Source organism: Cryptomeria japonica, chromosome 9 (assembly GCF_030272615.1).
Source record: "Cryptomeria japonica chromosome 9, Sugi_1.0, whole genome shotgun sequence".
Classification (NCBI taxonomy): Eukaryota; Viridiplantae; Streptophyta; class Pinopsida; order Cupressales; family Cupressaceae; genus Cryptomeria; species Cryptomeria japonica.
Window position 1 is genome coordinate 545,966,584 of NC_081413.1, and position 14,904 is coordinate 545,981,487.

General features: G+C 40.2%; 1 protein-coding gene across 3 annotated transcripts in view; it reads left to right on the forward strand.

The window, feature by feature from the left end:
* Positions 1-14,904, forward strand: part of LOC131061002 (1,4-alpha-glucan-branching enzyme 1, chloroplastic/amyloplastic) — a 244,948-nt gene that overhangs the window by 74,308 nt on the left and 155,736 nt on the right. For all 3 annotated transcript variants that reach the window (XM_057994501.2, XM_057994502.2, XM_057994503.2), the window contains one exon: positions 2,507-2,635. In XM_057994501.2, coding sequence (XP_057850484.1) covers positions 2,507-2,635 — 129 coding nt within the window. The remainder of the gene's footprint in view (positions 1-2,506; positions 2,636-14,904) is intronic.

The window sequence follows — 14,904 nt, forward strand, 5'->3', positions numbered from 1 at the left end:
CATTCTATTTGTTCTTTTGTCTTCATTCTTGTTGGTGGACTTCAACTTGTGGTTCAGTGGTGGCGGGTATCTCCGTCCTTTGTGATCAACATCTTGATCCTGCGCACTGCATCTTCGCTTCCTAGCTTTGATTGTGATCATGTCTTCAATTTGCGCTTTAGGTTGCCAGCTTGGCTCTTTCCAGCGACGTTGCTTTGCACAAGCGAATTCAACCTAAATTAATCACCTCAAAAATTATAAATGACTTCAACAAATATTAATTTTTTTTTTCAAGGCAATGTTAGGCTTCGTTTCAGCGAATAAGAGGGGAAGATAAAAATATTCACCTTTTAAATTAATTTGAATCCCCTCTTTTCTCTTTTTACTTGGCCAATTCAATGAAAGGGTAAAACTCGGCCTCCTAGGAAGAAATGCAAGCATTTTTAAACACCTAATGTCAAACTCGGGTCTTTTAGGCAAAATGACAATAAATTGACCCCCTCCCCCATTCTTCATTCCATCCTTTCACTTGTTTGGGAACTAAGGCAGAAATTCGGGTTTTTAAGGGAGAATGTGCGAATTTAATTTTTAAATGTCTCCTTCTTGCAGTTTCACTTTTCACACCCTACTTTTTTTCTTTATTTTCCCCCCTTCGCCTGTTTCGCCTTTTCCTTGAGAAGAAAGTTGGGCCTTTGGGAAAAATGCGAGCTTTCTTATAAACACCCCCTTTTAGCTTGCAAACTCGGCTCTAGCTCGGGGTTTTAAGGTGAATTGTGAGCTTGGTTGTCAAACAAAACACTTAGAAACCCGACTTTTCTAAGCCGCCATCGAGCTAAAAAAACTTGGCCTTTTTAGTTGATTTGCAAGACTATGTTTCTTTTCACTTGGCTGCCTGGGTTATAAAGGGAGAAACTCGGTCTTTAAGGCGAAATGTTGAGGCTTGTGGGGAAAAAATAAAGTGATCCATCCCATAAGGCGTAAAGCCTGAACTAATATTTCTTTCACTTACACTTCTAAATACCCTGCCTTTTGATTGGCCAAACTCGGCCTTTAAGTGGAAATGTGCGATTTTATTTTAAACGTCTCCGCCTAAGGGAAGGAAAAGTGCAAAATGACTTTCATTTTATTTCAACACCCGAGCTTTACTTTATCGGGATTATTTCTCAGCACTAGAAGATCTTGAGGACGAAAGGCAACTGGAGATGTAAAAATGCAAACTTTAGAGTTTTGGTTCCCATTTACTTGCTTTGTGCTCTTGGGTTCTGATCTTTCTCGGGATATTCTCGGCTTTGCAAGGCATTTTGCACGAAATGGGGGACAAATTCGGCGATTTGAAGGCATCTGAAAACATTGGAAGGATTGAACTTAGGGTTTCATCGTGCTTCCAAAGTTTTGCCGGCATTTGCAGACGCGGTTTCAAACATGGGCCTCTATCTCTATCAGGCAGACCACACTCAAACACGGTGGTCCGCTGAAAGAGGGGTGTGTGTGCAAAACGCGCAACAACTACTCCCTTACATAGATTTTACGAGATAACAAATAAACAAACTCCAAACAAATTCCTTCAATTTTTTATGTATCCTAAGACCAACAAACCTATCACATGGGATTCATGACATATAACTAATGATATAAAATTCCTAACAGATGATACCCTGATTCTGTCAGTAAAAAGATTGATAGTAGTGCTCATCCAATTTTGAGCACTTTATCCTTAAGCTGAAAACTGGACATAAAATATGCACTGAAATTTATTCTGTACTCAGGCTTTTCTGGAAAATTCTGCATTGCTTATTCTGAAGGATGATATGGCATTCATGCTTTTGGCATTTGAGAAATGTTTAAGTATATAACTTTGAATACCAAACAAACTGCAAACATATGCGCTACAAAGTTTCATGGTTACTGAATGCTTCTTATTATTGGTGGGAAAGGTATATCTGGTCATTAAAATTTGTCTTTTAGGTTTTTAGACTGATGGCTAAAGTCTAGTGTTCTCTGCTTTGTCAGTCTTGTCTTTTCAACCATTCTAATGTTTCTTCTTTCTAAACTGGGGAACATATGTTAACTTGTTTTTTGTGCAAAAATAAAAAATGGCAAATACATTTTGGTTTTTGAATAATTTGAATAACTTGATTGATATGTAGAATAATTTTCTGAATATTTCCTTTGGCTCATTGATATCTGTTATCTTTATATTGTTATCTTCAAAGTAAAGCAATTTTTATATTTGCCTTAATGGTTCCTGAACTGCAGGAGGAATTATCTTTTAAGAAATATTTGGTTATAAAGATTGTCTTAACTCTTAAGCTTTTTCCTGTTACTCAATTAAAATGCATATTTTAAGACAATTTCTGAATGATTATATTTCCTGAGATCATGCTATGTGGTAGATGCTATTACTTGGCTGTAGCTAGCAAAATTCTATTCTGGGATAAATCTTGAACTTGCTGCTGCTACATGTGAAAGATTTTTCAAAACTACATACTCAATTTAACTGATCCTTTTACTTTTGGAACCTGTTAAGATGACATTCACAGGAAATTATGCTGAGTACTTTGGTTTTGCTACGGATGTGGATGCCGTGGTTTATTTGATGCTAGTAAATGACATGATTCATGGGCTTTTTCCTGAGGCTATCACAGTTGGAGAAGATGTGAGTTATTTACATGCATTTTATTTTCATATATCTCTTCTGATGTTGTATTTTTTTGTTTCAAAGGAGCTATCATGCAATACTGTGCTGAAAGCACAGTGATCAGTCATTTCCTACATTTATTCTATTGCTATTTGGTATGTCCAAAAAAGAAAAAGGAAAAGGAATCCAAATATGAGTTAATATCCTTAAATGCAATGTGGAACAAAATTATTCTTTTGAATTGTAAAGTATGAAATATGTTTGGCTGCTTCAAGATGACTATGGTGTTCATTTGAATCATGTGGAGAAGTATTGTTTTTGAAACTTGAACTTTGACTGATTGAAACTGATATGCTATTCTGATAACTGATGGCTAGTCAGTGTTCCACGGAAATGTTTTTCCCCCTCCCAGGCCCAAGTCCCCCCTTCACCGAAACCCATCCCAGAAACTTTTTCCCTTTGTCCCCCCATCCCTGAAGCCCGTCCACGCGTCCCCCCGTCTCCCCGTCCCCAACATCCGTGGAACACTGTGGCTAGTAAATAATTTGATATCCAAATTAGCTTCTTGTTTGGGGATAATGATAACCATTTTGTATTATTGCTATCTGTTATGATATCTTGGTTGTTTTATTTAAAATATACCATGTCCCAGCTGTATATGTTTCTGTGAATGCTTTATAGGAAAGAATGAGCTTTGAGAAGATGGATATTTAAAGTGTGTTAATGTTTTAGTCTGTCTTTCTCAAGACATCAGAAAATAGAATAGTGTGTGAAGTAAAAACTCTCTTGAAATTATGAGGGGAAATTCACTGAGATCTTGCTAGACTTAAAACTGAACTAATTAAATCCAGACTAAGACTATAGGCAAACTATATAGATATGCACATTTTAGAAGATTTCACTAAGGGAGTTTGCATAAACAAAAGTGATTCAGTGCCTGAGTTTTTGCCCTTGGATGCATGCACGAGACTGTTAATCATATTTACAAGTAAGAATTTAAGAGTTTTAGTGGGAAGAAACTATGTAAATAAACATAAACATAACAATTTCATCCTGGCTAAAATGAAGATCAGGATTCCCTTGCAACCAAAATTTGGAGGAATTTCAATTTGAACAACACATGATTCCAAATTTCCATGAATTGAAAGGGAATGTTGCATGTGAAGCTACGATCTAGATAGACACATATGAATTCAAAGCTTGACTGAGTACAATCCACTTGTAATTCTATTAATGAAATTATAAACATAAGTTCCACAATAACTTAAGCTGAATAATAGATTCTACAGTATAAGCTTCACTTCCGTCATCATTTAGAATATCTCTACAATAAATTTCTTTTAGGGAATTGAGAATAATAATTAAATTTAAAAGAAAGGTTTTAAAACAAACTTATCTGATGGCCATAGAAAAAAGCAGAAAGAAAAGAACTTAAAGCAAACATATTCTAGAACAACAAATAAAATACAACTAATTAAAATGGCCTAAAAAATATTATGAAAAGTAATGGCACGAAGAATGATTTCCAAGATATTCAATTTTAACAAAGGAGCGAAAGTCTCCTTATATAAGAGTTACAAATGATTTATCCGATAAGAATAAAATTGACAACTAAGAAAGTAGATGACAAGTAAAAGAATAAAGAATACTCTTAAAGTCTATCCTAACAACTTAATTGACCATTATAACTAAATATTACAATATTTTGTTAATACCCTCCCTTAATGGTCAATCTGTTAACTAGACCAAGCTTTCTTAAAATTTTACAAATTTGCTAGGACCAAAGGAATTGGTAAGAATGTCTGCCATTCTGGTACTCAATTGGAACATATTGCAACACTACTACACTGATGTTATTAGCTAGGTTGGATCCCTTCTAGGGCCGACCTAGCCCGTGTATGTGACTAATTGGCCTATCGGCCTTGGTCACGATTTATATGCAATAATCATAACTTGTATTGAAACGTGTTGATGGGGCTGACCCTATATTGGGCGCCAAACCTAAAGCATTGTTAAATTGCTCTTCTTGTAAGCCGACCTAGGGTGAATTGGGAGGCTAAGACACATATATTTACAAAGTCTAAATCATTGTATCAACACACAATTAGCAAACACATTCTTCATTCAGCGATCTCCTTCAGCAGTGATAGGTGAACTATCACCCAAGGTCAGCGAATACTTCTAAGGACAGCGAATCAACTTCTAAGGACAGTGAACTACCTTTTAGGAGCAGCGATCATCTTCAAGCACAGCGAATTCATTCAGAGGCAGCGAATCCTCTCCATTATCAGCGAATGATGCTTATAGCAGATAAGTCAATTGTACTGCTGTGCCCTAGTTTGGAAATCATCACTCTACTGTGCATATACTGCTGTTCTAAGTGCTTTGTTTGTTCCCTATCGTGAGTTGCTTAAGTTTCCAGATGCACAGAATAAGCATAGAACATATAACCAGCAACTACGATTGTACTCAGAACATTAATTAAAGTAATGATCACAACAATATGGCAGAAAGATTTTCTTCTATTGCATTCCAAAATGTTCAGTACATTCACTCTAATAACCCCAACAATTCCTTACATTGTAATTATATAAGTCACCCAACGGTTGGCGGAGATACCAACCGTCACAACTGGCGACTTACCCCTACGGGAACCTATGGCTGTCTTATTACACAAACTATAACTTGGCAAAATATAAGTATTAGCCTAATTACCGCTTAACATCAATCCCCCCAAAAAGTAGTCGTCTTCCAGACGACGAAGACAAAATGGGAGCTGGACATTGAAACGAATACTGAGAGGGATGAGAGGATGTCCCTAGAGTGGTGGAAGTTGAAGTTTGCTGCCGGGGCTACTGCCGAAGCTGTAAGTTCCTCTCGGCAACTAGCTGATGTTCACGAGCTTTCTTCACCATAAGAGTTGCCTCCATCAAATCCTTATCCTTTTGCTCCACCTCGTGTGTCAGGACCAAGACCCTCTCCTCTAATGCCTTCATCTGAGAACTCTGTAGTGCAGCCACCTCCTCCAGCTTTGTTCAAATTTGTTTCTCCACAATGGCAAGTTCTATCCGTTCATCCAACTCCTACTGAAGTATGGTGGTCTCCTCCTTAGCAGCTCGTTGTTCAGCCTGGGCCCGCTTTATCTGAAAATATAGCTCCCTGTAGGAGCTCTCCATGCCCGACAAGGTGGGGCCCAATGCCCCCTCGCCGTGCATGATGCGTGTATCTCGCCAAGCTGCCACCATCTCAGGAGTCTCGGCTGCTGGCCAACCATGGTGGACAAGCTATTGCATGAACTCCTCTTGGCATCCGGTGGTCATAAATGCCAGAAGCTTCTTAACTTTTGGTAAGGCTGCTATATCTACGCGTAAGGCCAAGTCGGCGATGCTGCATGCGACCTCTGTGAAGCCTTGCAGTTCCGTCATGAATCGACGAATGGAGCCGACGGGGTCCTATATGTCTGGTTGTGAGATGCGAAGGCTCCTGGATGAATCCTTCCCTGGTGGGGACTCTGGTTCCCTCATCTTGCTATTCCTAGATTGGAAGCTCTCATCTTCCACATTGATAATACTCTGCGTATGCTCCTGTTCACTCTCCCCCGTCCTCAAAGTCTGCTCTAGATGTGCAATCCCCTCTTTCTAAATCTGCTCCTCGCCAACTGCCATAGTGCACGGTGAAGGGGGCGGAGTTGCCTGGGGTGCAAGGGCAAACCTTCCCAGCCAACTGTCCAATGATGCATCCACGTCCCGTTCTTGATCAATCAACTCTGCCACAAGAACATATAGTGCAACCAACTCCTCCTGTAGTAGCCCTTCTTCGGAATGCACGCCGCCACCTCCAGTCTGATCTGCCCCTTCGGCCATTGTCACTTGTACACCGCCTCCTATTGGTACTGCCGTCCATACACCACCCTCCGAGAGTGCTGCCATCTGTACGTCATCCGTATGGTGAGCTGTCAAAGGTAAGACTGATCGTACTGTCCTAGCTGCAAGTGTATCCTCTGTACGGTGGACTTTTGGAGGCATGCGCACGACTGTCTCAAATGGTCGTATCGCCCTGACTGTAGGAGCTTGTACGAATTTCCCTTTTGGTTGCATTACTCCCCCGATAGCCAGTCCAACCTAGGGTAAGGACACTCGAGCTAGTGCCCGTGGGGAGCCTTCAAGAATTTTTTGGAAGAACACGTCGACTGGGGTGACATCTCCCATCAGGGTAGCCACTGTCAAAGCCTGCGGGGGTATGGTAGTGTTGTGCATATTGCACACCCATCCTCGTCTTGGACAAGGACCCCCCGGTTTGTGCCTGTCTGTCCTTGCGGAAGAGGAAGGGGATATGAAGGGTCAAGTGCCGCTAAAACCAAATTCGGCCTCTAGGGCCATATTGTGAACTTCAAACTCACAAAAGGGTCGAAAATGATAAGGGAATCCACATTCGTGCATTTTCTTGCAGTAAGCCGAAATTTAGAATTTACGAAACATTCCAACATGCCGAACATGAAGAAGATAAACGGAGAGTCTAAGTTTCATGAAATACCTTAGCAAGTCGAAATTTGGAGAACTTCCAAATTCATCCTAAACGCCGAAAATGTTATTGGCTTACAAAATGACCTCCCAGGCCGAAATTAGCAAAGTGGCTAAAATCTCTGAAGTTTGCAAAAGTGCGCAAAATCCCGAAATTCGCCAGTATTGGATAAATTGCAAAAAATTCATGAGTTTGCAAACTGGCTAAAATCGCCGAAGTTTTCAAAGAGCTTACAAAATGCTCTAAACCCTCGAAGTTTTCAAAAGACCATCCAAACCCCGATTTTCGCCATCCAAGGGTAAAAGTGCGAAATGTTTAAAATTTGCGTCTAAGGTAAAATCATCGAAGTTTGCTGAAGAGGGCGAAAGTGTCAAAAGCTATCAAGTTCGCTAAAACCACCTAAACTCCGAAATTCGCCAATAAGGCGTAAAGTGCGAAATTTATAAACTTTGCAATCCATGTCCAAACCCCGAAATTCGACGCCTTGGGGATCGTGAAGTTAAAAATCTAAATAGACCCTCCAAAACGCCGAAGTTCGGCAACTAAAGGTGAAATTGCAAAAGTTAGGAGGTTTGAAAAGGCTCATTTATCGACGAAATTTAACTATTTGAATATCGCGAACCTTTTTTAACCTTGAACCAGGCTCTAATTTCCCCGAACTTTGGCGAAAGGTGCAAAATCACGAACCTTTTTAGTTTGAAAATGCTCCGAAAACCCCAAAGTTTGATAAAGCTCTAAAAATCGCGAAAAGGTAAAAAATTTGCAAAGTGTAAGAATCGCCGAAGTTCGCCCATGAAGGAGGTCGAAAATGATAAAGTTAAAACTTTGCAAAGATGGCGATATCGCCGAACTTCGGCAGCATAAATTTGAAAATCACGAAATGTCCAAGCCCTAAAATACCATCTAAAACGCCGAAGTTTGCATGAAGAAGGTAAATCGCGAAGTAATAAGAGTTCACACATGGTTTGAAAAACCATCTATTTCGCCGAAGTTTGACACTAGTGGAAAACGCGAAATATAAAGTTTGAAAAAGGGTTGAAAGCGCCGAAATTCAACTGGAGGTAAAACCACGAAGTATATAAACCTTGCAATCGCCCCCAAGGGCCCCGAAGTTTGCATAAAGACGTTCAACTTAAAACAAAGTTCGCTCATATCACTTCATGGCCAAGATGATAAACTCGCAAAAGCTTCCAAAGGGCCCGAAAGGCTAAGTTGGGCATTGACACTTAAATAAAACAAAATCTCTCAAAGGTTTGATTCGCCTGAATTTCGTTCAAGAGAGCAAATTATAGATCGGTTTCAAGATACATCTCACAAAGATCTTCACCGAGACTAAGCCAGACGTTTAGAAATTTAATGTTTGATTAATTAAATTAATTAATTTTTCAAATTGATTTATTAAAGCGAAGTTGATTGTTTGCAGGTCATAGGACGTCATCACAGAGAACCAGGAGAAGGCCTGAAAACGCAGATCGAAGAGGGATCTCAATCAAAGCCAGACACTGGACATTGAAGAAGATGTAGAAACACGCTGCAGGAGTGCAAGAGCAACCAAGCATTGGGAACCATGCCATTGAACAAAGATGAAGTCCACCACTGAGACCAAAGACCGAAGAACACTCCGAATGCGGCAAGTCTATGCATTCTTTGGAAAAGTGCACAACTGGATTTAATTCCAGAAGTTTAGTTTTTGAAAACTGAAACTGTTTTAAAACTTCTTGTGGGCCCCACATAAGATATTTTGAAAGAAAAAGGAAACAAGTCAGTTGTGGACAATTATGTCCAACTGCCAAATTGACTGAATTAAAGCCAAATAGTGGCAGGTAGTTGGAATTATGGTTGGTTGGATAATTGAGAATTGAATTGGCATAGGTAAAAGCTGCTAGTTTCTGGGAGGCAGATCAGGACCCTTGGATGCAATCCATCCTAGCCTTTGATTCATATTGTAAAAACTATAAAAGGCAGAGGCCTTTCTTTTGTAAAGGGTTAGATAGATGGACAGTTAGAGAATTTTGTAGTTGGATTTTAGAGTTAGAATAGGTTAGATTAGAGATGTTGCAGTTTGGGTATTTGATGCATTTCTGGTTCATAGCATTGGGGGTCTGCTGATTGTAGGCCACCGTGCATGGTTAGTTTGAACCCAAACTGTGCTTAGTTCAACTGTAGGTGTTCGTCTTAGGTTGCGCCAGAATTGGGTGCCTAAAACTAGTGTCTCTGGTCTGAAAATCCTTCATCCCTTGGAGCTTGCACCGTTTTTGTCTAGTTGTGAGGGTATCTGTGGCGAAACAAGAACTGGTTTATCGAAATCTGTCTACCCACTACATCGGCTGTTATCATCCTTGTCCTTAGGCTTCCTGAACCCTTCCCTTTTTATTTTATTTAGTAGTCTGAGAATCGTAGCAGACTAGCTTGTTGCAAATCGTAAGTCCCCTTGTGCTCCCAGCAAATCACATCGACCGTCGAGAGATCAGCTTAGCACTATTGGAGATGAAGTTGTGGACAAGGATCTTGTCATGCTTGCATTAAATGGTCTTCCTCACTCTTGGGAGCCATTTATCCAAGGCATAAGTGGGAGATCCAAATTTCCCAAGTTTGACTGCCTCCGTGCTAATTGCATTCAAGAGGAATCAACACTGGCTACAGGAATCATCAAAAGCTCTCATGGTGAAGACTCTCATGTTCTTGCTACCCAGTCCGTCAAGAAGAAAGGAGGAATTGGAAGAAAGGCAACTTCAAGAGGCGTAGAGATCAAAGATTAATTTGCTCCTGATTTAAGGAAGAAGAAGAAAGATCTATCCCAAATTCAATGCTTCAGATGTGACAAGTTTTGTCAGTTTGCAAGAGATTGTTTGTCAAGGCCAAAGCAACAAGGAGCAAACCTCAACGAAGTCTCAAATTAGAAAGAAGTAGAAGACAACTCCAATGATTTCCTCTTCATTTCAGCATTGTCAAGCAATGTTCCCACAGATAGTGATGCCTGGCTGATTGACAGTGGTGCCTCTAGACACATCACTAGCTATCAGGGGCATCTTTCAGATTTGGTGGAGAGGGAGACTAATCTCCAAGTGATTATTGGAGATGATGCACGCTATTTTGTGAAGGGTTTTGGTGCCAATTCCCTCAACTTTGATTCTGGAATCTCTCTTCATCTCAGCAATATTTTGTTTGTACCAGGGATTAGGAGGAACCTTATCTCCATTTCAGCTTTGGAGGATGAAGGTTATCAATTGGCATTCTCTGAGGGAAGAGTTCTTGCATGGCCAAAGAAATCCAGCATTAAATCTGCTCGTGTGATTGGGAATCGGTATGATAGCTTGTATAAGCTTTCCATTCAATTGGTTCAAGCTCTTCTACATAACATTTCCAGCTCAAGCGAACTGTGGCATAGAAGACTTGGTCACCTACACTTTCGGGCTCTTCCAACTTTGGAGAAGATGCTTAAAGGTATGCCTAAACTTAGTCACGTTCATGATGATACATGTAAGGGCTGTGCTATGGGTAAAAACACTGAGAGTCCATTTCATAAAAGTGAAAGTAGGTTCAAGGAAAAATTCGCTCTTGTACATTTTGATTTATGTGGACCCATGTCTATTGCATCTCCAAGTGGTTTCTTGTATTATGTAATCTTCATGGATGACTACTCTAGGAAGACTTGGATTTATTTTTTAAAGTCTAAGGAATTTGATGAAGTCCTAGGTAGATTCAAAGAATTTAAGGCTTTAGCTGAAAACTTATCTGGGAATAGAATTAAAGTTTTAAGGTTTGACAATGGAGGTGAATACACCTCGGGTAGCTTTCATGATTTCTGTGTTGAGGTAGGGATTAAGAAGGAGTTTTGTGTTCCCTACAACCCACAACAAAATGGGGTTGCGGAAAGAAAGAATAGATCTATTGTTGAAGCTGCAAAAGCTATGATTTATGATCAGGATCTGCAAACCTTCCTATGGGTTGAAGCCTTTAGAACAATTGTGTACATTCAGAATAGATGCCCTCATCAAATTTGCAAGACATGACCCCAGGAGAAGCCTTTACAGGGATCAAGCTTGATATCAGTCACTTGAGGATCTTTGGGTGTCCAGCATATGTACATGTGCCCAAAGATAAGAGAACCAAGTTAGAACCTTCTGGCAAAAGAGGAATATTTATGGGCTACAACAAAACCTCCAAAGCCTACATAATCTACATTCCAGGACAGAAGTATATTGAAGTTAGTAGAGATGTTACATTTGAGGAAGATGTTGCATTCAACAAATCCAAAGGTTCATGCATGGAGATAGATGATGAAGTTCATGAGAATCCTCAAGACATGGACACTGATCATCCCCCTGAGATTCAGAGGGAGTTTACTGAACCTTTAGTAGAGGATGATCCGATTGAACCTTTGGATTGTATCGATGGGCCTAGAGATATTCTTGTGAATCGGAAGAGACCTCTTTGGGCAAGGAAGACTATGTAGGAGGCATAATAGTTGGCAGCTCTTAGAGGTACATTCAGAGAAAGTAAAAGACCTAGAAATTCTCTAGCTATGTTGCATTGATGTGTAATTTTATTAAGACTAAACCCTCCAGCGTTGAGGAAGCCTCAAATCAGCAAGTATGGAAAGATGCTATGAATGAAGAATATCAATCCATCCTTAAGAATGATGTTTGGGACATTGTGCCAAGACCTAAGGGAAAGTCAGTTGTATCTTCCAAGTGGCTATTCAAGATTAAGCATGCAGCTGATGGAAGGATTGAGAAATACAAGGCTAGATTTGTGGCTCATGGCTTCTCTTATAAAGAAGGGATAGATTATGAAGAAACATTTGCTCCAGTTGCTCGATATACTTTCATTAGGACCATCATTGCCATTGCAGCAGCTAAGGGATGGAAGCTACATCAGATGGATGTGAAGACAACTTTTCTCAACGGTGTGATTGAGGAAGAGGTCTACATTAAGCAACCTGAGGGTTTCGTGGTTCATGGGAAAGAGTCTCATGTATGCAAATTGAAGAAAGCCTTATATGGCCTTAAGCAGGCGCCTCGTGCATGGTATGAAAGAATTGACAGATACTTAACAGGTTTGGGCTTCTGCAAGAATGATGTTGATCCGAAGCTTTACTTCAAGGTATTCAATGGTGACATGTTGATCTTGGTACTATATGTTGATTACCTATTTGTCATAGGGGAAGATCATCTCATCAACAGGTGCAAGAAGGAGTTGACTTCAAAATTTGAGATGAAAGACTTAGGACTCATGCACTTCTTTCTAGGGTTGGAAGTATGGCAGAGGCCTAATGAGATTATCCTAAGTCAAGTGAAATACACCATTGATATCTTGAAGAGGTTTGGAATGTTAGACTGCAAATCTATGCCTACTCCGATGTAAACTAACTTGAAGAAATTGAGGGAAGCTGCAGCTAGTTCAGATCTTGTGGACCCTACTATGTATAGGCAATTGATTGGGTCCCTGATGTATCCTACTATGTACATGTAGTTGATTGGATCCTTGATGTATGTAGTTAACACTAGACCAGATATTTGCTATGGTGTGAGTGCACTCAGTCAATTCATGTGTGAACCGAGACAGATACATCTAGTTGCAACCAAGCATATCTTGAGATACTTGCGTGGCTTAGTTGGATATGGCTTTAAATACCCTTCCGGTGTGAACCTGAGTTTAGAAGGCTACTCTAATTTTGATTGGGCAGAAAGTGCTATTGATTGGAAGAGCACCTCTGGTTGTTGCTTCAGTTTGGGTTCTGCTATGATTTCTTTGTGTAGCAGGAAGCAATCTTTAGTGGCACTGAGCACCGCAAAGGCAAAATACATTGCAGCATGTGTGGCAACTTGCGAAGTAGTGTGGCTTCGGAAACTTCTTGCAGGATTGTTCGGACAATCGTTGGAGCCTACTACTATTCATTGTGATAACCAAAGCTGTGTGAAACTTTCAGTTAATCCAGTGTTCCATGACAGATCAAAACATGTTGAGATTTAGTACCACTACATCAGAGATATTGTACAGAGGAATGCTGTTCAGTTGAGATACATTTGCAGTGAGGAGCAAACGACTGACATTCTCACCAAGCTTCTTGCCAAGTGAAGTTTGCGCATTTTCGAGACAAGCTTGGAGTTGCGGAGAATGAAGCCTTTGCGGAGAGGGAGTCTTAGCATCAGTGATTTCTTGAGATGTATCATAATGCATTCTTCTCTGTGAGAGAAGTTTGAGGTGCAAGCCCTTGTTAATGCATTCTTCTCTGCGAGAGAAGTTTGAGGTGAAAGCCTTTGTTAATGCATTCTTCTCTGCGAGGGAAGTTTGAGGTGAAAGCCCTTGTTCCAGCCTTTGCCAGTAGGTATGGTGGGTCCACCCTCTGCGAATAGGTATGGTGGATGTCATGGGAGAAATTCCATGATCTAGCACTTGTGCTTATTCACTCTCTGGGAGTAGCTATGGTGAACGTCATGTTGAGATGACGACATCATGATTGCGTGATGGGCACTTGTGTTCATTTGTTTTCCATTCATGGGTGTAGCCATGATGGACCCACCCTCTGGGAGTAGCCATGGTGGTTGTCACTATGTGACTCAGATTTTGAGAAGGTCTCCTCCCTAGCTAAGAGGGAGTGTTGATGTTATAGCTAGGTTGGATCCCTTCTAGGGCTGACCTAGCACGTGTATGCGACTAATTGGCCTATCGGCCTTAGTCACGATTTATATGCAATAATCATAACTTGTATTGAAACGTGCTGATGGGGCTGACCCTATATTGGGCGACAAACCAAAAGCATTATATTGTAATTAAATTGCTCTTCTTGTAAACCGACCTAGGGTGAATTAGGAGGCTAAGACACATATATATACAAAGTCTAAATCATTGTATCAACACACAATTAGCAAACGCATTCTTCATTCAGCGATCTCCTCCAGCAGTGATCAACGAACTATCACCCAAGGTCAGCGAATACTTCTAAGGACAGCGAATCAACTTACAAGGACAGCGAATCAACTTACAAGGACAGCGAACTACCTTTTAGGAGCAGCGATCATCTTGAAGCACAGCGAATCCTCTCCATTATCAGCGAATGGTGCTTATAGCAGATAAGTCAATTGTATTGCTGTGCCCTAGTTTGGAAATCATCACTCTATTGTGCATATACCATTGTTTGAAGTGCTTCAAGTGTTGAAGCAGACTTGTAAAGATACTTACTGATTATTGCATAATAAGATCTGAGATTAATTGCTGGGTTTTTCACGTCCAAGAGGGAGGTTTTCCCAGGGTATTCTGGTGTCTTTTGTGTTCTTTGTATTGGTTTTCTGTTATTGCTATCTATATTTAACAGTCTGATCTAAAATTAACATACTAATCTATCTTCAATAAGTTGGCGTATGAAATGACAATGAAGCTCCACATGTTTTGTACACTTGTGGAAGACTAGATTCTTGGCAAGTTTAAGCACCCCTTGATTGTCACAAACAAGGGTTAAGGCCTTGCTTGAGACATGTGCATGTATGAAAGCATTTTCCATAGCCATACTAATTCACATGCTTATTTGATTGTTCCTCAATACTTTGCTTTTGTTGAGGAAAGAGCTACTGCTTACTGCTTCTTATTGGCCTATGTGACTGCACTCGTACCAAGATTGAAAAGATATCTCGAAGTGAATTTCTTGTCATGAACAAAAATTTCCCAATATGAATATGTGAAACCAAGCAGTCTAGGATCTTTACTTCTACTATATAGAATGAAATAGTCAAGTGTCCCTTTCACATATCTCAGCACGCTCTTCA